Source organism: Drosophila mauritiana, chromosome X (genome assembly GCF_004382145.1).
Source record: "Drosophila mauritiana strain mau12 chromosome X, ASM438214v1, whole genome shotgun sequence".
Classification (NCBI taxonomy): domain Eukaryota; kingdom Metazoa; phylum Arthropoda; class Insecta; order Diptera; family Drosophilidae; genus Drosophila; species Drosophila mauritiana.
In genome coordinates, this window is record NC_046672.1 from 4981753 (window position 1) to 5009174 (window position 27422).

Genomic DNA, 27422 nt, shown 5'->3' on the forward strand with positions numbered 1-27422 from the left:
ACATAACAAAACAACAAGAAATTAATAAATTAAAATACATCCCAAAAAAAAGAGGAAAGAAAAAACAAAATCAACGATTGTAACGATAAACGATAAACAGTGTTCCGATAATTCCCGCCATGGACTCGCTGGAGCGTCTGATGCGAGCGGCCCCATTGCCACGAATGCTTACCAGTGGCGTTGTGGCCACAGCCGCTGCCGCCGCATCCGCCGCCGCTGGCAAGGGCATGGTCAGTGTGGGCGGTGGTGCAACAGCCCTAGCCGCCGGCGGTGGCCCACAGAGGGCGCTGGTCCATGCCTCGCTGGCGGCGGCGACGGTGGGCCGCAAGGGACGCCACCTAACAGGCACCTTCTGCCTAACCGGCGACACCATGGAGGGCATCATACAGTGTTTGGTATTTCTCAAAGCATTCTCGGTAAGTGGGATCTGGACTGGGAGTGGGAGTGGGAGTGGGAATGGGAATGGGAGGTGTATCAGTATTACATAGTACACATATAGCATACACAAATTCCATACCATGGAGTGTAGAGATCAAGGGAGAGAGACCAAAAAAAATATACACGCATACACATACACCCACTTTTTCATCCCCATGGCACAATTCAATTTAGTTTTCGGTTTGCGCTCGACTAAGTTTTTCCTTTTTCCTTACTTTTTTTTCTGTCTGTTTTTGGGGCCTGCCATCAAAATGTGCAATAGGCTGTAAATAGGCAAATACATTTCGCAGAACCATGCCTGTGGCAAGCTGATTTTTGGATTTTATAACTACATTTTTGCCAGGCATGCAGAGGAGCGGAGGGGAGAACCTTTGACCTAGTTTATGGGCCCTTTTTAAGCCGACAACCATAAGCCATCCCCTACCAGCCACCAACCAAAAAAAAAAAACAAAAAAAGAAGAAAAATAAATACATAAAAAGCGCACACATGTGGGCGTGTGTGTAATAAAGATTTTCAGCTTGTCTACACAAATTTTTGACCCACTCACTAACGCCTTTCCCTCTCTGCTTCGTTTACTTTCAGGTGAGTCCGTCCAAGCGATGATAATGAAGAGCAAATGCCCAACAGATTTATGAAGTCCCCAATTCCAATCCCTAGACAAAAATCAGGTATTCCAGGTATCTGGATAGTTTGTATTCCATGGGAAATGAGCACGAAGTCGGCTTTTATGGCGTGGGGTGACAATTTAAATGTTTATTCAATACATTTACCAAATGGTACGCTGGGCTATTGGGCAATGTTCAATAAATTCGGTTTCATAATGAATGATTGTTTCCAGGTGAACTAGTCGCCCTTAAGTGCCATAACTATTCGTTGTTACTTGCATGATTTTGTTATAAGAGCTTGATTTCGAGGGGCTGCAAATTCGTCTTCATTTGCCGTATAAAATTTGCTCAATAAAAACGTTTAAAAAATGTAAACAAAACACATAAATGACAAACGTCCTTGTAAAACGGTGCTCTTATTCCGCGCGTCGAGCAAATATCGCGTTCATTCTGTTCATCAAAACGGAAATTTCCCAATTCAATGTGGCTATCCTCAATATCAGAATATTAATCTGTTCTTCTAAGTCGGGGTCAGGAAATAACGTCTCGATCTTTTGCGGCAGTTTTCTGGGCTGTGTGCAAGTCATTTTAATTGATTTCAATAATACTATAATACTATGTGTACGGGGTGGCTGCTTGCTGCTTGCTTTCGAATGTGTCAATTGGAAAAATGTACCTTAACTTGGTGTGATCTTGGGCACTAGGCGAACTAGATCAATTCGATCTGTAGTCATTTTCTGAACTGCGTAATCGTTGGCCAATAACTCAGTGGTCATAAACGCGGCTGTAGTGGATGTGCTTGTAACTTGGCACCCTTAAATAGGCCTGCAATCGTTTTTTTTTTTTCTTCTACGGTTTCTATATTGCCCTCTGGCCCGAAGCTTAATTGCAGGCCTGTCGTTATGAAGAGGGGATTCAGGGAGTGGGGAGTGTCGGCCTGGAAATGCACTTAGCACCCAATCGGCTCCAGCGATTCCTCGTCGCCAGGCAAACGGAAAGAGACAGGGATGCGGGAGCAGAACGAGACAGCAAAAGCGACACAGACGTAGACCGACATCAAGCGCCTGCGGCAATTGCAGGCCCATTAAAACTGACACATTGCGATTGCTTTCCCCCTTTGCCCCTTTGTTCCACGCCGCTTTTTTTTCTTTTTTTTTTTTTGGCCAAGACTGAGGAATAAATAAAAAATGTTGGTAAAACCGAGAGAAACGTAAAAACACAGAAACGCCCAAAATGGGCGGAGACGGAGCGACAGTCACTTTGTTGCCATAAAAAAAAAGAATATACAAAGTAGTCGACTGGCGGTTACCCATTAAACAATAGCATTGCATTTTTTGCGAAGTAATGCAATTTCCTCGTTAATTGCGAAGTTGCGTTTATGCATTTTTGGCCTTGTTTGGGTGTTTGGTTCCCCTTTTTTTTTTTTGTTGATTTGGTGTGCGGCCATGCCCCATTTGAAATCGGCAAGAGACTTTTCGCGCATCGTTAATTTCTCCCCCGGGCCTCGACTGAATAGCTCCGTCTCTTTCGGTTCGAGTGTCTACTGTCTCGCTTCTGCAACAGTCCGTCGTTCACTGATTCATTCACTCGTTCACTCATTCATCCGTTCATTCGTTCATTCATTCATTCATTCAGTCCGTCAGCCAGCCAGTCTTGTATTCAATCAGCCTTTGGGGCCCGCTGCCTATCGTTATAATGATGTTGCCGGGATTCAGCCTTGCCTTTTTGCTTTGACATCAACACCATCTACCAAAGTCGTGATTTACTTTTCACGCACACACTTCCACCTTCCGCTTACTTTTCCAACCGGCTGTCATCCGCTTCTCTCTCTCTCACTCTCTCTACCCCGCAGTTTGGTTGTGCCTGTATGTGTGGGTGTGTGCGTTTGCGAATTTAAATGTTGCACAAATATGAAAAGCAATTTACATAATATCCTGCCAAGTGTAAAATGATTGTCAATTCTGTCTGCCACTGAAGCAAAGCGAATCGAAGCAGTGGAGGGAAAACCACACCAACCGTGGAAAATGGCGGCCTTAAATCGCTTTTCCCAGTTCAATAATCCTTGGAGACGGAGTGATAAATAGGGTAATATCGATGGTCTAAAGGGAAATGCCATAAATAAGAAAATAGTCACAGGAAAATATAGCAAAAATATCGATATAATTGGATTATTATATTATATTGACTGTTAAACGATCTAAGTTTAAAAAAAAGACAAAACAAACTTTACAATCCATACTGAACTGTCATGAACGCGACATTGTTGCCCAATAAAGTGGCGAATGTAAAAAAAAAATAAGGAAAACTTAAGAGCTTTTCTGGGGGGCGTCATAATTATTGGGACACTCGAGATGGGAATTAATTACACAATTTGTGAGGGAATCGAAATAAGACGAAGGGCCGCCGCTTTAATTAGCGTTCATCAATCATGTTTGACCGCAGTAACAGCAGTGGAGTCGAGTCGGCTTGGTGACCAAGGACACTCGAGCTGTGAACGCACCCAGCAACCCAACAACCCAACGGCCATCAGGATCCTGAGGACATGCCGTCTTCTGTCTGGCGCAAATATTGCGCAATTTGTCGTCATTATCCAGGATATTGAACTTCATAATGTGCGTCGACATCATCAATTCCAAAATGTTGACGTGAGTGGGCGGCACTGCAAAAATTGTGGGGGCTGGCTACTTGAAAGCCATCTTTAAAAGATGATGTCAATAAAAACAAAAATCACCGAGCGTGGGTAATCGATTTATGTCAACCCTTGGGATGGGCCCAATATACCCGCATATGTACACCTGCCCATACATACATATGTGCTGTTGATAATATTTTATATTAACCTTCCACGCCTCTTAAGCCTAGTTTCCTTTTGCCGATCAAGCCAATTGCCGGTGGTGGCATCGTCTTACATCTTTTGTCCGGGATTATCCTTCCTGTTATCAGCTGGCTTGCCCCACAACCAGTCTCCCAGGGATCTCCTTCATTTGAACAGGTGAAACGCGAACGTGATGCTTGAGTCTATGCAAATTTGCGTGCACTCCGAATGCGGCAAACATGCACAAACACCAGCTGTGCCCGCCGTGTTCACCCCTTGTTCACCAACGATTCTCCCCATACCAACCCCTTGCTGACCCCCATTTCACCCATTCTGGGCTACGTTCTAAACCTCCTATTGTCCCTATCCACTGACGGCTGTGCATCATCAGCATCCCAAACAGAATCGTTGAGGTGGCTTGTTCCACTCGTGTTGCTGGTGTTGTTGTTTGCTTTTGAGGCCTTTCAAGCACTTGCTTATTATGCAGTCACGTGTGTGTGTGTGTGTGTGTCGTGGTGTGCATCTGGAGATGTGTGTGCGTGTTGTGTTTGTTGCCAGTGGCACAATTTGAACAATAAGTTGGCCCGACTGTTGAAGCATTCTGTCTGCCACTCAGCCGTCTGCATTTCAAAACTTAAACAGTTTATTAAGCACAAACTAAAACCATAAAACAAATACACAGTCACAATGCACTGCAGAAAAGAATGAGAGCATTCCGAAAGCAAAACCAAAGAAATTGCAAACCGAGTATGACACATTTATATAGCATCAGAAAAAATTTCAAATCAAAAACGTTTTTGGTCATCGTCGACCTGCCAAACGGAATTGTGTTTACAAAATGTTCTTGATTTTTTTTAAAATTTATAAAAAATATTAAGGGAACCTCTTTATCCTAGTTTATGCTTCAAAAAACAATAACTGCGTGCTCCGAGGGTATCAAATAGTTGAGAGGATCGATTCGATTCATGTGGCGAATGCCATTCCCCGCATTTCGGGACTTGAAATTCATTGTCTGTCTGGCAAGTGTTGTCATGAATCTGGCAATTTTGCTAGTGTGTGTAAAGCCAAAATAGAAAGAGTTGGACATAGTTGGGAAAAGAGAGAGAGAGAGAGCGAGAGAGCGAGAGAGGGAGAGATAGATAGTGAAAGAGAGGGCAGGTACATATCAGAGAACTGCAGCCCGCCACTCGCACTCTACGTCCACCCGATAAACACTCGGTACTCTAGGCACCCCGTGTTTTTTGACACCCTACTTGCGGCAACACAAAATACTCGAGTGTTTTACCAACGTGGTGTTATTGTTACGAGTAAAAAAACCACCCGAGGCCTGCTGCGCAATAACCATTTGGGTGAGTGGACGCACAGTCAACGATCGGCCGCACGTCATTTTTTGTATGCGGGCTGCAGTTCTCTGGTCATTTTTTGTACGCCTAAAATTTGTATGGGAGGAAGCGTGACGGGTATAAGAAATGAAGGGTAAAAGGGAATACCCAAGAAAATTTTTGTGCTCATGTCTTTGCTCTTTGATGGACTCAATGGGTGCCACCCGTTTCGAACGGGCTTATTAATTTTTCAAACGTCGCTAGCTGAATACTCTAATGATAAATATTCTTACATAAAGTCTTTTTTGAAATGAATTTTGTGACATTATGTACATAGATTCGGCTATTAGCATTATTACTATTACTATTATTTTTACTATAATTTATATTTAAATAATAATAACGTTAATAATATATAATAATATTTAATAAAATATAAATAAGATATAATAATATCAAAGACACTAGAATAACAAGATGCGTAACGGCCATACATTCGTTTGGCACTATGCAGCCACTTTTTTGGTGAAGGCCAAATTTGCTCTCTTTCCGCTCGCTCACGCTGAGAGCGTAAGAAATGTAAAAATAGAATTTGCTTGCTTGTGTGAGTAAAAACTAGAGACGAGAACGCGTATATGTATGCGTGTTGTGCTAGAAGACGATTTTCGGGCCGAAATCAATTCTGATCGAAGAAACGAATTTACATATTTGGAGTTGTGGTTAATTTTGTAGCAATATGATGAAATAATTATTATAAATATTATTATAAATATTATTATATTATTATATTATAATTATTATAATAATAATTAAAGCAAATACAAAGGAAATTATTATAACTACTGTAATTTGAAACATAAATTTTCCAAAAAGAAGACATAACATTGAGAAATAAATATTTCATAAAAATAATAATTATTTTTTAATTTCATAAAAAAATAATAATTTAATTAATAAATAATAAAAATAATAATTTTATTAATAAATAATAAAAATAATAATATTTCATAATAATATTTCATAAAAAATAATAATACGTAGTAGAAAATAAAAATTAATAAAATAAATAAAAATATGAAAACAGTTCGTTGCAAAAGTCAAATCGTCAGGCACGAAGTGCGGACACAAGCACTCAACAATCAATGCCTTATTAATTTTTCTCACGCCGCAAGCTGAATACCCTAATGACAAGTATTCTAATATAAAGTCATTTTCGAAATTTATTTTGTGATGTACATAGATTCGTCTATTACTATTTCTAAGCTTTATTTAAATAATAATAACGTTGAGGCAATGCAAAACAAGAATTTTTCGCATGGTGCCAATTGATAAAAAATAATATAGATTTAAAGTCAACGAACTTCTAAGGTGAAGGGCATATTTTGTCAAATTTACAATACATGAGCATACGTGTGCACACATACAGTTGTATGCTATCACTGTATGCGTAGAAAAGAGCTGTTTGCTGTAGCGCTCTCCGCTCTTTCTATCTCGAACAAAAACTCAAGAGAGCCTGGAGCCACCTCTAGAGCCACGGCCAAAAAATCGCGTGCCAAAAATTTGTATGGCCGTTACGCATCTTGTTATTCTAGTGTCTTTGATAATATATATATATATATAATAATTAAATTACGTATATATATATATATTAATAATATATAATATAATAAAATATAATATAATATATATAATTATAATAATATATAATAATAAGATGAAGGGCATATTTTACAAAGTATTCGACAAAGTCTAGAGCCACGCCGAAAGTATAGTGTGTAAACGTATGGAGTGTAAAACGTATGGAGTTACGCATCTTGTCTGTGACTCGACTACCTACGAGACCACTCGAGTATTTTTGGAAACACCCGAGTATTTTTGGAAACACCCATGTGTTTAACGGTAAACCCATAAGTGTTTTTCTCACTCATCCCTTTTTAGGCAGTGTGTGATCGGCACCCGCGACGCAGAGCACCGTATTGATTCGGGTGCGCGCACAACGGGGTGTCTTGTCTGCATGTTCAGATTTATACTGTGTGTTTGTAAGTACCCGCGATGTGCGTGGCGGGTAGCACCCGCACACAAAATTGTAGGGTGTGAGTCGAGTGGTAAAAAAGTGCCACCCTTGCAGTTCTCTGGTACATATGGCCCATCATCTATCTAAATGGATATCGCGCGGCCCCTTTTTGCGCCATCTATCTAGTTATCTATCTGTAGCCATCTCTTTTTGGCCCCTTGGCTTCTTCTTCTCCGTCTTCTTCTTGTGACTCCGGGCTGTTTGGTGGCATCTCTTTCTGGCCCGGTGTATTGTTGCACGTACATGTCGTAGACTTTGTCTTTCGAAATAAAACTTCACTAAAAAATGAGCATGGCATGGCGTTGAGCATTTAAACTAGCTACAAAAACACCAGCAACACCTCCCCTTTTTGCAACATCACGCCCCTTTGCCGCCACTTTTTTACCTACGTGATTCGCATGCAGAAAATGGACACGTGTGTTGGTGTATTTTCTATTTTCTATATATATTTTTTTTTTTTTTGCTGTGTGTGTGTGGTTGCCAAGACAAAATGCGGCTAATGTTCCTCTTCCATATTTGCCGTTCTTTTTTTTCTGCGGCTTTAGATTTACAATACAGCGTACACGCGCATACCACACACATAGTTATATTATGCAATTCTTTGTTGTGCTTTTTATGGCACTTTGGCCCTGAAAGAGCTTTAACCAAAAAGAGGGGGAAAAAAATAAAAAAATAAAAAAAAGAACAGCCAACGCTTAAAAGTGTGCTACAATTTTTGTTCAACCACTTAAATGGGGTGGCTGAAAGAAAAAATGGTGGAAAATACAGAGAGAGAGGGAAAGGAGGAAGGGAAAACGGCGAGAGTAGTTAAACAGGGAAACTTATTTCGTTGCTGTCGCTAATTTGGCTCAGCATCAGCCGCAGCAACATCTAGCGCATAATAATTGCCTACTCGCACAAGACTCGCTAATTGGCAGCAATTTTGCCGGCTTCCACGTTTTCGGTGGTTCAACGTTGGTTCGGTGGCTCGATGGCTTGGTAACTCAGTGGGTGGTGCTGCGGCATTGGCGGCGGAGCGAGCTGGATGCTGGATTTTCGGTTCCCAGCAATTAGAAGAACTTCCACCGAGCGAGCCAGAAATGTTTGCCTTTGCCAGCGGCAAACTGGAATTCTTGGATTATGATTATGGTGTTGGTGTTGGTTTTCGGTTTTCGGTTTTCGGTTTTACGGATAGATGACGAAATTACTTATTGAAATCTTGCGAAAAGTTTAGATACTCAAATGCAAAGATGTCTTCGTCTGGGCATTGTGATCGAACAAAGTAAAGTAGAGCACACACACTTAGTTTGTGCTAGTTTATTCTCATACTTTTGACACTTATGTTGTGTGGAGTCGTTTTGGGAACTAGTACGGGTTATACAGCCAGCAACTGATGCCAATTCATTAATTAGTCTGCCACTTGCCACGGAAAAGCGGCGACAGCTTGACAAACTTTAACCCACACAGTCTGTGGCTCATTCCATCATCCATTTCAGCACGAAAAAAAAAATCTTGGTTGATACTTATCCATCACGAAATCAAACACCAATCATTGGAACACATTTCAAATTAAGCGAATGCTAAGTAAAATCAACTAGTCGCTTTATAATGCTAAAGAATTCAACTTATTCTTAGCACACGATTCTCGCAGTGTAGTCGCACATGTTCCGTTTCCCTTTCCTCGTGCAAAATTCGCCATGAAGTGTGTAACTCGATATGACCTTCTACTTAATAAAGGCTCTTCATATTGCCGCACTGGACATGAGTCCTTATTGTTGCTGCCATGCTGTTGGTGTTGCTGTTGATGTGGCCGCTGTAGCTGTAGTTGTAGTTGTAGCTGCTGCTGCTGCTGCTGCTGTTGTGTTTGCCATCGCATATATTCCATATTCAATGCGCGTGGCCAGCCATCGCCTGATCCCAGGACATAGGACGTAGGACGCATAGCCCATCCAAGCTCCACTCTGCTGTGTTCATCGCCTCAAGTTGGTTCAGTTTATTTGATTAGTTCGTGTGTGTGTGTGCGTGTGTGCGGAGTCCATTGTCCGTGTATTGGTGTTGGCACGGCCGATAAAGTTTCAGCAGCTGCAAATATGGCAAACAATTTCACAAAGTGGCCAATGGCGAAAGTTTGCCACTGCCACTGCCAATCGTCTTATTAGCTAATCGTTGACTCCGTTCGTGCAGCCCTCTCTTTCTCATTTAGTTTCATTTCTCCCTTCTTTCTTTTCTCATTTGGCACCTAATTAGTTGACTTGTCCAAGCAACTGACCAAAAAAGGAGGGAGGGTGGCGGCGGGGGGTTTGAGCGCAATCCGATGAATTGTCTTAAATTCGCCCCTTGGCTGCCTTTAATTCAATGTATTCAATTAGGTCCGCATTTGTAGGCCCATTTAAGAGGCTCGATTTTGGGCTTGTTAAATCGATCGGGTTTAGTTTATTCAGCGTGATTAGTCCATTGTGGCCGATGCACTAAATAGCTTATAATTTACATTTTTTAATTTAAGCTTAAAGTAGAGTCACCTCGCCTGACTTCTTTTGAAAAGACATCAGCGTCTGATGTTTTCTATAATCTGATATTTAGATACTTCTTTCGTCGCAGGAGCTCTCTCCCTCTCTCTCCTATCCTCTCTTCTTAACCCCAACCAATGGAGTGACCTTATCGGGGCAACACCATCTCCATCTTGTGTGCTGGAGCCATTTGGGCCTGTGGGTGTCTAAAGGGATGTGCCCCTTATCTTTGGCAAAACATCGCAGACTCGTTCACTTGCAACTTTTGTACAAGCCTTGGGTGGGTTTTTTTCCCTGCCAAGGATATTCTCCTTTGGCTTTTCATTAAAAAGTCTACGCCTATCGGAGCGTGTAGATCTTTTAACTACGACTAGTCGCTCGCTCGCTTTCCATTTACCCAGACTCCCTTTTCTGGGCTTCACCTTTTGTCTGAAGGAGAGCATAAAATTGTCGAGTTGTGCAGAAAATTTTATTGCTGAAAGGTGCTAAAATGAAAAGTGCTGATGCCAAATGCTGATGGCACTTTCCAGGGTGGGTGTTTGTTTTCCTATCCTATCTCTTTCTTCTTACACCTATTTTTTCTTTATTATTTTTTTTTTTTTATTTTCATTTTTTTTTTTTTTGCACCAAGACGACTTCCGCATTTCGTTGGCTGATAAACTCAAGTTGGCACCTTTTCTTTAATTATTTAAATTAAAAATTGCCCCAGCCAGCGGAGGGAGCAACTTGAAGTGTCGACTGGAGCCACTTGGCACAGTTTTCAATCTCTAGCCACAACGAAACTGGCGCGTTTAATTAAGCAAAGTGGCCACCTTTTTAGCCCCCATCTCCCATTTTCGCTGCGGCTTTTTGGCTTTCAAGAGTTTGTCTCCTCGCCCTGCCCTTTCTTTCCTCTTTCTTCTCCCCACCTCCCCTTTGGACACAGAAACTGAAGCCGAAGCTAAGCTTCCTTGCTAATTTTGTCTAATTTTGCAAAAAGCAAAATGCAAAAAGCAAAAAGCTGAGGAGAGGCCGTTGGCTTTCCAGCTGAAAGGTGCACTTCCCTGTCTCTTATTTTAGATGGTTTTTTTTTTTTTTTTATATATTTTTACTTTTATATTCTTTCTGCATTGTGAAAGTATTCCGTTTCCTTTGTCTTTTACCTGTGCCAAAACGAAGTGGCAGCCGCCATAAAGCCCCGCCACTCCAATTGCAATTGCAGCAAGGAAGTTGCAAAGTGCTTCCCCGTGCAGACACGCCCACATTTCTCCACCGCCCAGAAGCAGCAGCAGCATTTTGGCCGTTTGTTTGTGCATTCTCGGAATTTCACCGGGAAAAAGGGGCGTGGCAAAAGGGATGGGCTTCCAGATCTTTGAGGCACTTATAAACCATATATACCGTGTTTGGGAAAACGTAAAGTTGCACTACACTTGAAATCTCACGGGACAAAAAATATGAACTCACTTCTAACTGCTAACTCGTGGGCAAATATTTGAGCGCACTTTAGCTATTAAATGAATCTTTTCGCAAGCAAATCGAACTAAAAAAAAAAGAAACCATTAATAATTCACCATGGCCGTTCGCCACATTAATATCCTGTCATCTAATTTGTTCCAATCCCGAGTCCTGTCCAGCATCCGATTCCAGCTGCCATCTTGGACAAAGTTGCTCTCCTGATGAATTGCGGTCGAAACGAACAGCGTCATCAGCAGACAAATGCATTCGTGGCCAACAGCCAAGAGCCAAAAAGCCAAATGCCAGCGTTGAATCCTTTTTTCTTTGCTCTTCCATTACTTTTATTATTTCCCGCTGTGTTCCGTGTAGAAGATTTCTTAATTTTTCATTTTGTTGTGCAAGTAATGTGTGCTTTTCTATCACTCTGTCTTTATTTTTCGCCGACTTTGCGTTGGCTTTTTGTGCAGATTGAAAAGCGCAGTCAAGCAGTACTTATCCACCTAGCCGTACCATTTTCAGATTGAACTTTGCGGCAGTGGAGTATATATGTATGTACGTACATATATACAAAGGTGTGTACATACAAAAGACAAGTGAAATTTTCGTTATTATCCCAGAAGTCAGACTAGACAGCAATCAAGACAAGTGCAGGTGCTCTCAGCTCGTCGTGGAGGACGATTACTTCCAACCACCATTCACGTTTTTTTTTTTTTTTTTAAATCATATTTTACGCTCAATTATTGACGTTCAAAGTCGAGGATGTCGCAGACAATGACAAACTAATGGTCGCTTTTATTTTTGGGGGTTTGAGGATTGTGGGTCTTGCGAGGCGGAAAGTCCCGGCAGTCAAGTCAATGTCAAAGGACAAGGAGGGGACTGTCATTTGGCACTTAATAACTCAGCGTTGCTAGCTGTTCGCTTCGTTTCCCCTGGCTCAAATGACAATTTGTAAAGCTTTCAATGGAGCAGCGCCTATAAAATATCTACGTGATGGCTATAATGTGCCCACCAGTAAACCAGTAAAAGCAGCAAAGCGGCAAAGAGGGTGTTTTCCTTTTCAGCGCAAAGGTTGGGGTCTAAAATTGTCGAAGGTGGCTTGCCAGTAATCAATCACTCAATCAATCAGCAAATAATATGCAATGCAATTTCTCGTCTCTAGAAAATGTTTGCCGGGCGAGCAAAACTTCCGCCAAAAGGAAGCTCATGGTGGCTAATGGTGGATCGTGGATGTTGCTCCTTTGGCTGGTGCGATGTTTTCAGGGATGGTTGGGCTGATTGGGCCTTTGGCTTTGGCAGCCAATCAACTGGGAAGGTAATAATTGTAAGCCTCGAAATCAAAGTCGAAAAGGCCAAATCATATTCAAGATGATGAAAAGGAAGTGCAAACGCACACTGACGCGTTTCTAATTTGCCAAATGTACACGTGCTATCTAATTGTGTGTCTAATTTAATTTATAATTTTTCGTGACAATTTACTCTGTTGATCGTATCAAACTAAACGACTAACTAACCCATATTTTAAACTTTGGAATGATTAACTAAGATTCACCAAGCAAGTTTACATTTTTTTAATTTCATTTGTTTTTCGTGAAATAAATTTCGCAGTGACCAAGCAGCTTTTGTGGCGCAAAACTTCGATGATTAACTTTTTCGATTAACTGAAAACGCACACAGGCAAAGGACACACACACACAGATACACACAGACACACACTTATATATGCGCTGCAAAGTATGCAATGGAAAATAGGGAAAATAAGCAAGCAAACAAACAAACAAACAACAAGAACAACCAGTAGCAGGGGCAAACTGAAAACTTTTCATGGCGATAAACAATTTTCAGCGTTTTCTGTGCTCAGTCAACTTCCCAAATCTACCCAGTGTTTATACACATACATACGTTTATATATCTCTATATATATGTGCGTATTTTTATGGCATAAATTTATTTTAATGTCTATGCTTAACAATTTTCAGTGCAGAGGAGCAGAGGAGCCCTTCCAACTCCCCCCCTTCCAAGCCTCCTGTCCACTGGTCTATACACTCAATCAGCTGCCGCCTAGCCAAAAGTTTCCAACATGCCACGCCCACTCCCCATTTTGGCTATGCCTTCGCCTTCTTTGGCGGAACGAACTTTTGCATATTGATAAGGAGAAGCCATGGAGCGAAAGCTGTGCCAGATAAAACAGATTAAAGGCAGCGGGGGAAAGAAAAAAATAAATAAATGTTGAATGTCGAAAAAGGGGCGGGAGAAGATAGCAACCTGGATTCAAGGAGTCAAAGTATACACTGCAAAATTAAATATAAGAAAGCGTAATAATACAATGGAAATAGAGTGATATGGCAGGAGACAAACTCAAAACTAATCTGTACAAAATTTCCTAAATAACCAAGTTTACTACGTATTTCACTGACTTTCTAACAGTGCAACCTCATGGCATCTGTTTTTGCTTTATTGTTTTCCACTGTTTGTTTCGGTGCCTTTTTTTCCTGGAATCTGATTGATGTCTGTCTGTTTGAGCTGCTTATACATATGTATGTCTGTGTGCCTGGGACACCAAGGAATCCTTTTATCAAAGAAAGTAGGCAGTGAAAGGCGGTGGAAAAGTAATAATTATAGGGGAATGTTTAGGCCAGGGGCAATTGTTCGTGATGATAAATGATGTGGGAGTTTCGGATTTTGGGAAAGTGGAAGTTGCGCCCCCATCCACTCCCCCACAGATCATCAATAATTCCCAAGAAAGAGCAAAAAGAGCAGATACATGCATACATATACATGTGTATATCCGAGAACAACCCAATGGAGTCACAACTAATGAGGCCATCAGCCAGAGAGTTGCCGCAATGCCAGCTGTAAAATATTCAAATGGAACAATCAAAAGTAATCTAGCAAGTTGCGTTTGGGAAGCCCTCAAGGAGGTGCCAAGAAAGCCAAAAAATATATAAAGAAACCGAAGAAAAAACAATAAAAACTTGAGCACGAAAATTTCCCCAACGAGCAATTCTTTTCTTTTCTTTTCTTCTTTTTTTTTCTTATTTTTTGCGTGCCTTTGGTTGCGAGCAAAAGTAAAACAGAAATTGAGTAAGGCACACAAAAGAAGTGAAGACCAAAAAAAAAAAAAAATATATATATAACCAAAACCGAAACTTAAAAGTAGCACCAAAAAAAAAAAAAAAAAAAGTAAAAAAACTGTGGCAACAATTTTTACGCGTGATAAGCGTGGATGGAAGGGGGGAACCCCAGAGCCTGTGTACTTTTCAAAACTGTTTTAAAAGCTTAACCACGAGAAAACTGCGAATATTCCCTAATGACACACGAAAGGGGCGTGTGGGGCTGCTGCTGTGGGCGTTTGGAAAGTGTGGAAAGTCAAGAAAATTGGGCACAAAGCAAAGGGGAGTGAAGTGCCATCCATGGTGATGAGGGCCTTGTCCCAGAAAAAAAACCCAGCAACACCAAGAAAATCCAAGGAAAATCCACCGGAATAGGTGTGAGAAAGTCTGGCGAGAATAGTCGAGAAAAGCCAAAACAGAATAGTACGCATTTCCCCAAACAAGGAGCAAATGCGAATGGATGGCAAAGGCAGTTTTTCCCGAGACCTGCGACTCAATTGCTGTGAATATCTGCATAGGCGTAATCAAGGCTCTTGGGGGATTGCCAATGGCTTTGAAAATGTGGCCAAAAGGAAAAGGGAAGTACGTAGGTTGGCGCGCAACGAATCAATACACAAGCTCAGTCGCAAACACAAGAAACTTGGTTTCAATTCTGTTCGATTGTTACTTAAATCTTTTTTTTTATGGGAATGAAGTACAAAATGTTGGCGTTCATTTATAAAGTTAACGCTGCCTCAATTACAGTTTCAATGCAATAAAGTTACCTCTATATTTTCCGCCACCTCCTTGTTAAAATCAAATTAAATTACAAAAGAGATAAGACAAACTCTCTTTCACTTTGCAAAGAGAAAGGTGGCAATACGGACTCCTCTTTCCCCAAAAAGAAAGAAATTTCGGTCTTATTGCCTGTGTAAAATTGTAATTTTTACACCTTCACACCGCCCAATAAACAAAAAAAAAAAAAAAAAAAAAAGGAAGAAAAAAGTGGCATTTCCACTTTTCCCCGGGGGAAATGCCGCCACTTGAGAAACTTTTAGTGCGTCTCAATGCGCATTTTAAATAAAATAGAAATTCAATTTGCTTTAAAGAAGCGACCAGGTGGGTGGGGATAACAAGGCGACACGTCAATGCCAGAGTTTCCACAGCTTTTCCGCCGCACAAATGAAATGTAGAAAATCTACAGCAAAGAAAAACGAAAGAAAGGAAAAACTTTTTTTTTCCAAATGAACTTAAAATTGACTAAATGTGCTAGCAGAAGGTGCGAGACTTCGGGCTCTCTGTGGAGAAAGCGGAGAAACGTTGGGAAAACTGTGGAAAATCCTTTGGGGTGGGGGATGGGCTAGGGGGCGGTGAGGTGGGTGGTGGGTGGTGGCTGGTGGGTGGTAATGTTCTCTGGGTTGGCAGACGAATATAATTAAGCGGCGTTTAAAATGCTTGTACTAAGACACGCTGAAATGGGTGGTGGTGGCGTTAATTGGGAGGCTGGTTTGATGGGTAGGAAAACGCGAAAAACTTTCCACAAAGTTTAATTTAAATATGAATGAGCACTCCTCTAGTTTCGCCACCCACTTTTCTTTTATTATGTTTTAAATAGATGAATTTCTTGCGGCTTTCGCGCACTGAAATTTAGCTATATTATAAGTTTTTCATCCACTTTTTAGCCTATTTAAAATTCAAAAGTCATCACTAGTAAGTTTTACACTTTTGCTGTTTTTAAATTATCTGAAGAACTTATAAGTAGATTAGATACGTGTGCATTGCTCGATTTGTTCGCAAGTGGGTTGATTTTAAATTCATCAAAATGGATTCGGCGGTGGTGAATCGCCTCGGTTCGGTTTCGTTGGGTAACCGACTTAAAGGCGCATTATAAATTGCTCCCTAATCCGAGGGACTTAGAGGGCTGGCTGGATCCTCCTCTGCTGTTTGTTTTCACTGCCACGAAAAACCGAGCGAAATGGAAATTCTGAGGGCGAGAAGTCTCTGGCTTTGATTTCGCTTTATGTTCGCATCACGGCAGATTTGCTGGCCATATTGTTACCTTTCCACTTTACCCATCTAACTCTGGTTATTGTTGTTGGTTTTGTTGCCAGGTGATAAGGCAAATCGTGTTCATGGGCGTGGTAGTGCCCATAAACCGCAAAAAAGGATCGAAAAAAAAAAGAAAATAATAATAAAAAAATGTGGGTGGAAAAACCGGTAAAACCGTTTTCGCATAATTATAAAGCAGCTCTCGAGTGCACTCGTACAAAAGTAGTCAGTGGGCGGTTGGCCCAGTGGCTTGTGGGTGTGGTCCATTGATGGCCAGGCGCCAAACTGTCGGCCGTCGAAACCACTGCCCAGTCCCCAAGTTTTCTTACACAGAAAAAATGTGGGAAAAACAAACAAAAACAGACATAAATACTGTTGGGGATTTATACAGTGCGTGTGTGTGTGTGTTTACTTCTTTCTTTCTTTTTTTTTTTTTTTCTTTTGGTGTAAGGACACTTGTAACCACTTGTGAGCCAGACAGAGAAACGTCTCTATTTCTACTATACTACTGTAATCAATTTATTGAATTTATTTTTGCTGATTTCATTAAAGCGCGCAAAAAGCGAGAAAAACAATTTTATTTGGCAAAAATATATATATTGACATTGGGCGCAAGGTCTAAAAAGGGGTGGTGGTGGGTTTTCGGAAATTTCGATGGAAGTGGATTTTCTTGGCGCCTGGCATAATTAAGTTAGAACCTTTTTTGTGACTGGCGGGGGATGGGGGATGGGGGTTGGGGCAGAGGGTTTGGTTTTCCTACCCCAGAGCATCCTTGATTGTTATTGTTGTTGCCGCTGAAAGGACGCCCTGATTGCTCCTCGATGGCAAAAGGATGTGTCTAGGACACGCTCTCGAGCAGTTAACACACTCGACTGTACTTAGTCTAAGCCCACGGAAACTAACAATCGGGGGCGGGGATAAAATAATAACGGGGTTGAAAGTAAGGCGCTGGGAGCGAAGGATTTTCCGGCAGCACATAAAAACAGCCAGCAAATTGTATGCCAAATGATAATCCCCTCCCTCATTTCGATGGGAAGATGAGGCATGGATTTGGGCTTTTTAAACTCAGATCATCATCGATCAACGTGAATTAGTTTGAATTAGTTTTGATGCAGCATTCAACGTATTAGCATTTTCAAACTCTAAGCAAAAGGGAGTAAAGATGACTTTGATGGATTGCTATGGAAATTCGACAAATCAATTAAGCTGCTTCAGTACTGCTTCAAAACATGTACTTTAAAACGAAAATCCTTCAGCACACTACAAATAGATTTTTTAATCCTGCTGTTATAGAAGTTGTGCAAATTCCTTAAAAAAATAAAATAACAAAATACGCAACGCACTGGATTTGGTTTCAATTAAAAGTAGCCCGTAAAGTTATCTGGGGCTTTGCGCTTTTGTGTGGTCTAGATAAATGAAAACTACACTGATTTTACCCAATCAACGGATTTAAGCCAACAGTTAGTTTTCCGTTCTCCACTGTTTTGTTATCTCATGGCTCTCTCGACTCCCTGAAAAACTTTTGTCAGTCATTTCCCATTTCCCATTTTCCATTTTCCATTTGCGTTTCCCGTGTCCGACCCACTTGAACACACGCTTTGAAACACACACATCCATTATTTCCAATTCAAACTTTACCAATTACAAATCTGCCGTCAACTTTTCGCATATTTTGTCCCCAGATTATCCCCCCACCCATGCAGAGCCACAACAAATAGGTTTAACTCGCCAAAAAAAAAAATAAAATAAAAATTAAAAAACGCAACTAATTCTCAACATTCTTCTACAATAAATCCCCCTTTACTAACTCACATGTTTCCATAAATGAATATATATATTTTTTTTTACAGCTGGTCGGCGGTGAATTCGATATGGAATTGAATTTTGTGATACAGGATGCGCAGAATATCAAACATATGCTGGAGCTGCTGGATCATTGTCCGCCCAATTTGCAGGTGAGTTATTCTTGCTTACACACCTACTTCACTTACTGGCGGCAGCTACAACCGAAAATCGCGGTAAAGTAAGCGTCAAATCCCAGATTTTCGGCTAACATCTGCCATGTACATTTTCCATGTAAGCAAGCAAGCTGCTGTGCGATGGTGACTTTTTAATAGAATTTAATTCAATGCGCGCTGCGGCATCAAAGAAAATTAACAGCAAAGGGGGCGTGGCAGCCGAAATTGCGCGTAATGAAAACGCAACATCAACACGAAATGCCTTTCAACTCGCTCCGCCAGCTGGTTTTCCCCCATTTTCCTCGGCGGCCTTACTCGCTTTCCCCCCCCCGCATTTGCATATGAATATGAGATACACGAAGAGAAAAGCTGCCTAAAGCCTGATAAAATCTGATTTGGTTTATATCAGCACTTAATCGCATTGCTTCTTTACTATTTTGCATAATTAACTAAAAGAAAAAAAGTAGATCTAGATCTTTAGCAGTTTTTTCACAACTTTCCAACCAAGCACATCGATTTTCTATAAGTTTTGAAAGGGTGAGGCATTACACTGCTAAGATCTTAATTTTAAATGTCTCCACATTTATATGTTATGTTATAGACAATTTTCCTCAGTGTATTTTGCTGTGTGTGCTTCTGTGTTTGCGCTTAACAATATTTTACACCTGACGTTGTCGCTGCTCGCTCGCTTGTGCCATCAAATTATTAGCATGACTGCTGGCGAAAGGATCCTGTAACTTTTCATGTGTGTGTGTGGGTGGCTCTCTCGTTTTCATTTTTTTTTCAACCCACACACTCCCACTTTGTGTGTGTGTGTGTGTGTGTGATGACAGGAAGTGTTTTCTACTGGCAGGCTGAGTGGGTTGCTGGTTTTCTGGTTGCTGCCGCTGTCATCCAAAGTGCGAAGGCGCAGGCATCGGAAGTTGAAGCTACAGGAGCTATATATCCACACACGCACGCACACATACGCAGTTATATGTAGATAAACATATACATATGGGCAAGCAGACAGTGTTAAATCGCAACAAAGTTGCCGCTTTATGAGTTTCCATTGCATTGGTTCGTTGACCCTCCGCTGGAAACTGAACCGTTTAACCACTGGAAAAACACAGCGGATAAATTGTTACAAAAAATGTAAAACTGCTCGAATAATCAAATTTATATCACACTCAATCGCGCATTTAGAATATAAATTAAATTTTTCACAATTTTTCATCTTTTAACTGGAGTATCACAAACACGTTATCGGAATTTGCTACATTAATCTTTGAAAAATATGAAATATTCATTTAAATTTATTATCAACCATTATCCATTACTTTATTTATTATAGTAAAAGAACTTAGTGTGAGAATAGCATTGACTTTTCCTTAGCCAAAAGGTTATGTTGCCGTTTTCGAAAGACCACCTTTATGCCCCTTGATGGCTTCCACTCATTGTGCCTGATTTAGATTTTGATTTCGCGAAGGTGTGCTGTGCTTGTGTGGGTGGCAAGTGGTTTCTGGCATCTTTTACCTGCCTTCAAGTGCGTAAGTGTGTTTGTTTGTGCGTCACAAACAAGCGATCCATTTAAGAGCGTCTTACATATGCATACCTCACGCCCAGAAAAACGAAGCTACACCACCCACACCACCAACCCACCCACTCACTTGCCACCCAGCACCACCCACAGTAACTACTCTTTAATGATATGCGTCAGTTGCTTGTTTCCGCTTTGCTGGCATAGATGTTTGCTCTTGTTGCGGTTGAAGCTTCACAATTTATTTGGCTTTTTAAATTAATGAAAATTGTCAGTGACAAATTTTGGCATGTGCTGTTGGCTGGCGGAGGATAGCAGGTTGGGTGGTTAGGATATGCTACGAGCATAAGCATGTGTCCCTGGATTGTTGGCATATGTAAAACAAGCATCAAATATGCATCACCCGGTGTGTGGCAACGTTGTTAGATTTTCCGGCGCCAAGATCTTTTACTTCATTTGGCATGCGAGGCAGGTGTGAGCCACCAATAGCACCATCCAACCTTCTTGCCTCCTAACCACCCACACACAGCCCACCGAACCGCACGGCAGCCATCCACTGAATTTACAACAATTTTATGGGCACTCCGGCTTATGCAGCCTTTCATGGGGCATTACATGTTAGCCCCTAAAAGTTTACATGAAAGCGAATAACTTGAGAAGTATATAAATTTCCTACTTTGTAATTTCGAATATTCAGATATGTACATATGTTCAGTATTTGTGCAGTTATTAATCCTGCATAAATAATGTGCACTCTGAAATATGTTGCGTAGATTCAACAACAAGGGTACTCGAAACGTCGATACTCGAACTAACTCGGTCCACAAATTTGGTTTTCCTTCGTCGTTTTCCAACTCTGGTGTTGAGTAAACATTTTGCATGTAAAGGAGGCGAGACTCAAATGATTTATGCCCAACTACAGTGCCTCTGTCCCAAGTCCCAGTGCCCTCAGTGTCCCCAGAAATTGCTGCCCCCTTTGTAAGGCTCCTGGCATTTCAGCCGTTGCTCAATTGATTCGGCACGTAACTGAGCCAAGTGCAAATAACAGTTTTAGTCCTTGTCCCGCCGACAGGTGACACGCTCCCCCCTAAGCCCTTAGTTTTATTTTATTTTTTTTTTATTCAGGGTACCATAACATTTTATGCTCTCGACAATAAATTCATCGCCCTTTGGTCGCCGTGTTTTGCCTTTAAATCAAAGCTTCTTTTGAAAAATTAAGGCCGTAATGCGGCCCACCAGTCACCTCACCGGAATTTACAGGACCCTCCGAATCACCACACTTATTCAGCCCCCTCCCCTCCCCTCCCCTTCCCGAACCACCGCATATTTGTCCCGGCTCGTCGGCTGTGTGCTGTATGCCCAATAAAATTTTACAGCCTTTGCCAGCTCAGCAATTTGCGTAACTCTTGCCACAGTCAAAAAGAGCTCAAAAGGAACGGAGCAGTCCAGACCAGCGAAGAGAAGAGAAGAAAAGAGACGAGAAGAAATGGGGGGAAATGGGCCAGGACCTCCAGCTGATTTCTGCGGTTAAAGTGCGAGGGTGGTCGGAAAAGAGGGGCGCTGGGTGGAGTCGAAAGGAGGGTTGAATCAACAGACGAACACCTTTCACCTTTCGTCGAATTGGTTTCCGCTTTTTGTTTTCCCTTCATCTCCTTGTCGTTTGCATTCCCCTTTCTGTACTTTTCCCCCCTCCGGAGCTGTAAATAACGTTGTTAAAGCTGCAAACAATGGCTCACAGTTGACCAAGGCAGGTGGTCGTTTTTAAAAGTGAACAGCTGGAAAATGGCATAAAGCTTTTGGGCATTTACGCCTTAGGCTTAAAAAAATTCGAGTTTTATTCAATCACTTTATCAATATATGAACGATTGTTGAATACTCGCCTCAGATAGTATTTCATCACTTCTTCCTTATGTGCTTGATGCTTACTTGAGTCTGGCCACACTGTTCAGTAAATAATATTGCAAGCAACTTTTCTTGTTAAGTTTGCAGTTCATTGGAAACCTTTTCTGCAAAGTGAAGGCGTCTGTTCTGAGTTAAGTCAAACATCAAAGTTGGATAAAGATATTCGCTTGACGGTTCGGTTCGGGAAACCTTAGCAAAGAGATATCCGTCTGACATTACTTGGAAAAGGAATTTTCAGCTCCCGCTCCCCCATTCGGATTTCTGACTTGCTGCGATAAAAATGAAACATTTTTAAGCTGCCGCTTTAGCTGCTATTTTTGGGGAAGTGCGAAGCCATCGCAACATTTCAGTTTGGCAAGTATCTAAAAGTTGTATCTTTGGCTTAGGGCCGCTTATCTACATTCGAACAGGGCGTCCTCGCATTTTCCAACCTGCCCCGGAAAAAAACCACTCTGCTGCCCAAATGCCCAGTTGCTGGTGGTAAAGTTACACGGAGGATTAACTTGTGATTATGTTGGCAGTGGCAGTGGCAGTGGCAGTCAGTGGCAGCCAACGATTTTCCGTTGCCAGTTGGCAACTTTCAACGGGAGAGGGAAACCTAGCCCATGCTTTAAAGTCTAGACCGCTCCGTAATTATCTGGAGTATGTGTTGGCCCTTTGGTAAATCATCAACTGCTGCTGCCACTGCTCCGCTCCGTGGGCAATGGCAAAGCCAGGCAGATATGCAGATGCCTCCATTTCTGTATTATCCTCTTTATGGCATGGTATGGTATGGTATGGTGTCCCTATGGCAACTTCAACAACATAACGTAGGCACATGCCGTAAAATACATAAAATAGAAGACAGCCAGCCAGCCAGCCAAGGGCTATACATGAAATTTATTCATGAATTGAATTTGTATTCCTCGCAGATATTTTATAAGTTTTCCATTTCTATTCGGCCCACCTACTCGACCCCCTCGATGTTGTTGTTGTTGTTGTTGTTGTTCCCCGGTGCTGCCAGTGTGACTGTATTTTGCGTAATGCTGAGCAATGAGCATAAGAAGATTATGTTTTGGCAGCGTTCTTCGAGGGATTTATTTTGCGCTTATTTTGTTTTGGTTCCCTTTTACAAGCGGGGGGAGTTATTCCCACTTCGTTTGGAGTTATTATTCGACAATCATGGTTCGAAATTTAGTTATGTATATATCCCACCAAACTGACTCAACCTTGTGATATTTTTCATACGGATTTTTGGTTACGGATTTGTGCTGGAATTAAGATATTTCATTTAACCCTGGTCACACTCTGACAGCGAATTGAATTGAAATGCAAGTGGCTTGCTGCAAGTCGGGCGAGTCAACGCCAATGCAGGGCACCAGGAATCGAACTCGCCATTAAATATGAATTGTGATTGCCCCGATAGGAGATGCGGAGAACGAGACGGATGCAGGAAAAAAAATGAGTTGAAAAGGGACAAACGAGACGGAGTCGTATTGAAATGCACACAAGAATAACAAAAGTTTTACGGACACGGCGGACATGGAGCAAGGATTGCCGGGCAGCCAAGCAGGCAGCCATCTAAAGAGAGAGATGGACGGATAAGAAACGAAGGGGATAGGTGCAGGCGTGGGACAGAGATAGAGAGATCGGGCAGGAAGGACACACTTTGAAATGGGTTCAGCATTAGCCGGGACCTGGCATTTTGTATTGGCAGCGTTGCCTTTTGTGTGTTTTTGGCCTTTTGATGCCGCCTTTTATTACATTTGTGTCGCTGACGATATGCTTTCATCTGTTTATCGTGACTTGTGTATACCCTTTTCTATAATCACCAACTTTCTATACTTTTGCTAAGACTGGTCACACTGGTGATAGGATGGGACTGGTAACACTTATACAGGCTCTGGTTGTTTAACTGTTCGATTATCCAAAAACAAGAGTATATTCGATGTTGCCAGGGTATTTCGATGTTCCATTCATTCTCTTGAAATCCGATTTTAGCCCACTCTCTTTTGTACTTTGGTGCCCCCTTTGGGATTCTTTTCTTGTTTTATTTTTTGTTATTGGCAGCACTCGTCACGTAGGGGACAACGGCGATGGCAACGACGACAGTCAAACACATTGAATGACCCGAACCTGACCCCGAGAGCTCCTGGCTGCCCTCCGTTGGCACCAACCACCTACCGCCCATGGAAACTGGTGCCCGGCCTTGCGGTGGTTTTCGTCCTGGGGCCACCCGTTGAGTTTAAAGAATTGTCTGGCATGTGAAAAGGTCATTTAATTTCTTTTTGATTTGTTTTTGCTTCGACTCTAGGTTTTCTGAGCGCTTTTGAGACCGACGCGTCGGCGTCATTAAAGTGTAAATGTATTTTTAAGTAGACGCCTCCTCCGCAGAAAAAAAAATAGAATTACCAAAATGGTCTGGAGCAAAATGGGCCGAAATAGCGTAGCCGAAAAGCCCAAAAGCCGCACAAGTTTCAATATTTTTTTTTCTTCCTTTCGCCACCCTGTTGGTGCTTTCGCTTGAGTTAATAGCATTTTAAGTACGACGGGGTATTTTGTAAGAATTTTGGATGCACAAAGCATATAGGCAATTGAAGTTTTATATAGCCAATCCTCAGCCAACTTGGAAGTTCATTTCAATTGAAATTAAAATCACATTATTGGCCAGAGGTTGGAGGAGATTTGAAATAAGTTCAATTAAAGGTGCCTTAAATATTCTGTAACTGACTTTATATAATTTATTAATTATTTAAGTGCTTATTCAAAGAATATTTCATTTAATATTTCTTCGCTATTCATTTTCCTTATTTTTATTTCATTTTGCATCCGCAGTTTCTTCCGGCGGCCTTGAAAAATCTTAGCTTAAATGCCAATTAGAGAGTGCAGTTTTTTCTGCAGAAATTGAAATGGAAATTTTTTGCCGCAGTATAGAGTCGTTTTTTATTTTTCGTCGCTCTGGCGTTTTTTTGTTTATATTTTCAGTTTTTGTTGTTATGCCGCTTTTCCGTTTTGCTGCCAGCCATGAAAAATGTATAAAGTTGAGAGCTTCTTCAGCTTGTTCCGCTAAGGCCTCAGGACAAACAAACACACCAGCGCCATATCCATATGGGCGTGGCCGATCGGCGGGGCGGAGGTTGGTGGGGTTGGATTGGGCGTTATGTCTGGATTTGGCGGTCGCTGTGAAAAACTGTTTTGGAATACTTTTTGAGCTGCTTTGCATTTTTGGCTTGTGGGCTTAGCATCAACGCACATGTGTCGCCGGTGGAAAATGCGAAGGAAGGAAGGAAGGAAAAGGAAAGGGGTTATGTGCGGCATAATGCCGCACACATGAGTTTTGTCATTCAATTTTGACACGCGCTTTGCAGCCCCGCACACCGACCCCTTTGGGCACATAGATTTTAGATTTTAGATTTCACATTTTCCATTTTCCACCGTTTCCACCCAGTTCGAAAAGATTCCTCAGCCTCATCAATATGCAAAAAGGCAACAGCCTCGAAAGCTGATGCTTTTTGAGTAGGGAAAGGGGTCAAATCGGCGACAAGGGGTTAGCCTTGCCCACATTTACCGCCCACACCCGATGGCCCGCCTCCGTTTTCAGCCCACCACCACCGCCCGCTTCCGCTACTCAGTCGTGCGTCAAAAGCAATGCAAACTTTTTGTGGCCGACAAAAAAATGCCAAATAAAATCACAGAAAGTGGCAAAAAAAAAAAGGAAAGGAACCGAAACAAAAAAAAAACAAAAATGAGTGAATGAAAAGAAAATTATTATGGAAATGTCAACGTGAAACTTTTGCACAAATGCGATGGTTCCGCTTAACCCTCTACTGCCGGTGGTACGCATATGCTAGCAGCACTTTCGGCCACTTTTTGCCAACACAATTGAATTTCATGTTTGACACGACACCACCACCAGCACTGCCCGGAAAAACCACCTGACCCCCTTCAAAAGTTTCCTTTTGTTTTTCCCCGACCCCACACCCCCACTTCCACCTCCCTCTCCACCCATCTCCACCCCCCTTTCACCATCCACCACATTTTGCGATTTATGCGAGAAATTTTAATGCGATTCCCATTGGCTTCACCAGGGAATTTCGATTCGCTTCGTATTCTGAATACGAATTCAAGTTTGGGATCACAATTTCTTTTTCCGGCCGCGCTTCTTTTTGTACAACGGTGTTAGAAACTGAGCTTAATTTGCAAATCGCGTACTCATAAAATACAAATATTTGTAATAAATTTATTCAATGCATAAATGCAACTATCCATTCAAAGGAAACTCAAATTATTAAAATACGAATGCTTGAGTCAGTCCAACGTTTTGTTAAGAGAAGTGCTCTAGAGTGCGAAAAAAAGCATAAATGAGTGTTGGAAAAAAGTGCGAGAAAAAGGGGAATCAGAGTCTGTTGACTTTGGCGACACCTTTTCTGTGTGCATAATTCAATTTGCGGCACTTGACAGCATCAAAAGGTTGACATAATTTCTCTTTTTCTGATCCCTTTTATACGTTCATTCCACTTACCCTTTTTGGATTTTTTATTTTAAGTTTTTCCCCTCCCTGCTCCTATTTTCCTTGGCCGTCAGGCGTCGGTGATTGTGCGCGCGACTTTAAGCGCGATTTTCGCAGCTCGCTTTCAATTTGTGACACCTTAATGGCCAACTGAGCAGGGACAACGTGCCCGGGTCTCTGGAATCGGTTTCGGTCAATTCTTAATTACATCGCAACCCCACTTCGCACTCGCGCTTTTCCGGGAAAATTTAATTCAACGATGAGAGAACTGAAAATTGCTCTCAATTAACTTGTTAGTGCATTCTTGTTGGTCCCCAAAACAAAACAAAGCAAAAAAAAAAAAGAAAAAAAAACAGGAAATAATAAAGAGGAGGAAAAAGGGTTGAATGCCTTATCGAACTTTGTTTGCAGTCCTTGCTTCTCCTTCACTTCGCCGCAGTAAAACCAAAAAAGGTTTAATTTGCGAGAGATAATTTTTGAGGGCAAACAAACTCACCGACGAAACAAAAATCATTAGACGATGGAAAAGAAAAAAAAAAACAAAAATTGGGCGTAGACAATGTAAAGAACACTAGGCCACAGTGAAAATTACTACCATCTTGATATTTTATACTTTGGAAAAAGGAGTGCTGAAGATATAGTTATAGCCCTGAAATTGCAGATAATTTATTTTGTCGGCCAGTGTAATGAAACTTGGCAGCAAAGAGTTTTTGTGGGAGAGCCAAGCAAACATCAAGCGAAAATACATATTTATTGTCATTAAAAGAAGTGCCACAACCCTTCAGCGGCTTGACATAAATTAATTAAATAAATTAGAAATGTGCCCGAAAACGAAATTGAAATGGAATACTTTGGCGTAATTAACTTTGGCGCAGCCAAAAAGGGAGCGAAAAGCAGATGGAAGCAGGTGGAGAGTGGAGGGGTCAGAGGTCAGGGCAAGTGATTGCCCTTTGTCACTTGGCACTTGAGTGGCAACGTAGCACACAGAGTTCGAGTTCAAGTCGTTGCATCGAGCAAGGACGACAAACAACAACAGCATCCTCGACTGACAAGGACGTCCATTAAAGATATAGCAGCCATCTATCCAGGAACAGGCATCCGTTCGCTCGTGTATCAACCCCACAAAAGCTGTCGCAAACGATTTCCCACCACTTTTCAGGCGCATTTAATAATGGATGAGCGAAAAACCAGTAATACCTGTCAGTTTACTTTGCTCCATCTCCATCTCCATCTCCTTCTCC

General features: G+C 41.6%; 1 protein-coding gene across 11 annotated transcripts in view; it reads left to right on the top strand.

The window, feature by feature from the left end:
• LOC117147526 (neurobeachin) overlaps positions 1 to 27422 on the top strand; it is a 163096-nt gene that overhangs the window by 96657 nt on the left and 39017 nt on the right. For 6 of the 11 annotated variants that reach the window (XM_033314446.1, XM_033314447.1, XM_033314452.1 and 3 more), the window contains exon 3: positions 18164 to 18268. In XM_033314446.1, coding sequence (XP_033170337.1) covers positions 18164 to 18268 — 105 coding nt within the window. Of the gene's footprint in view, positions 1 to 104; positions 417 to 18163; positions 18269 to 27422 lie in introns of those variants that run through there. The other 5 variants (XM_033314448.1, XM_033314445.1, XM_033314453.1 and 2 more) reach the window with 1 other exon arrangement.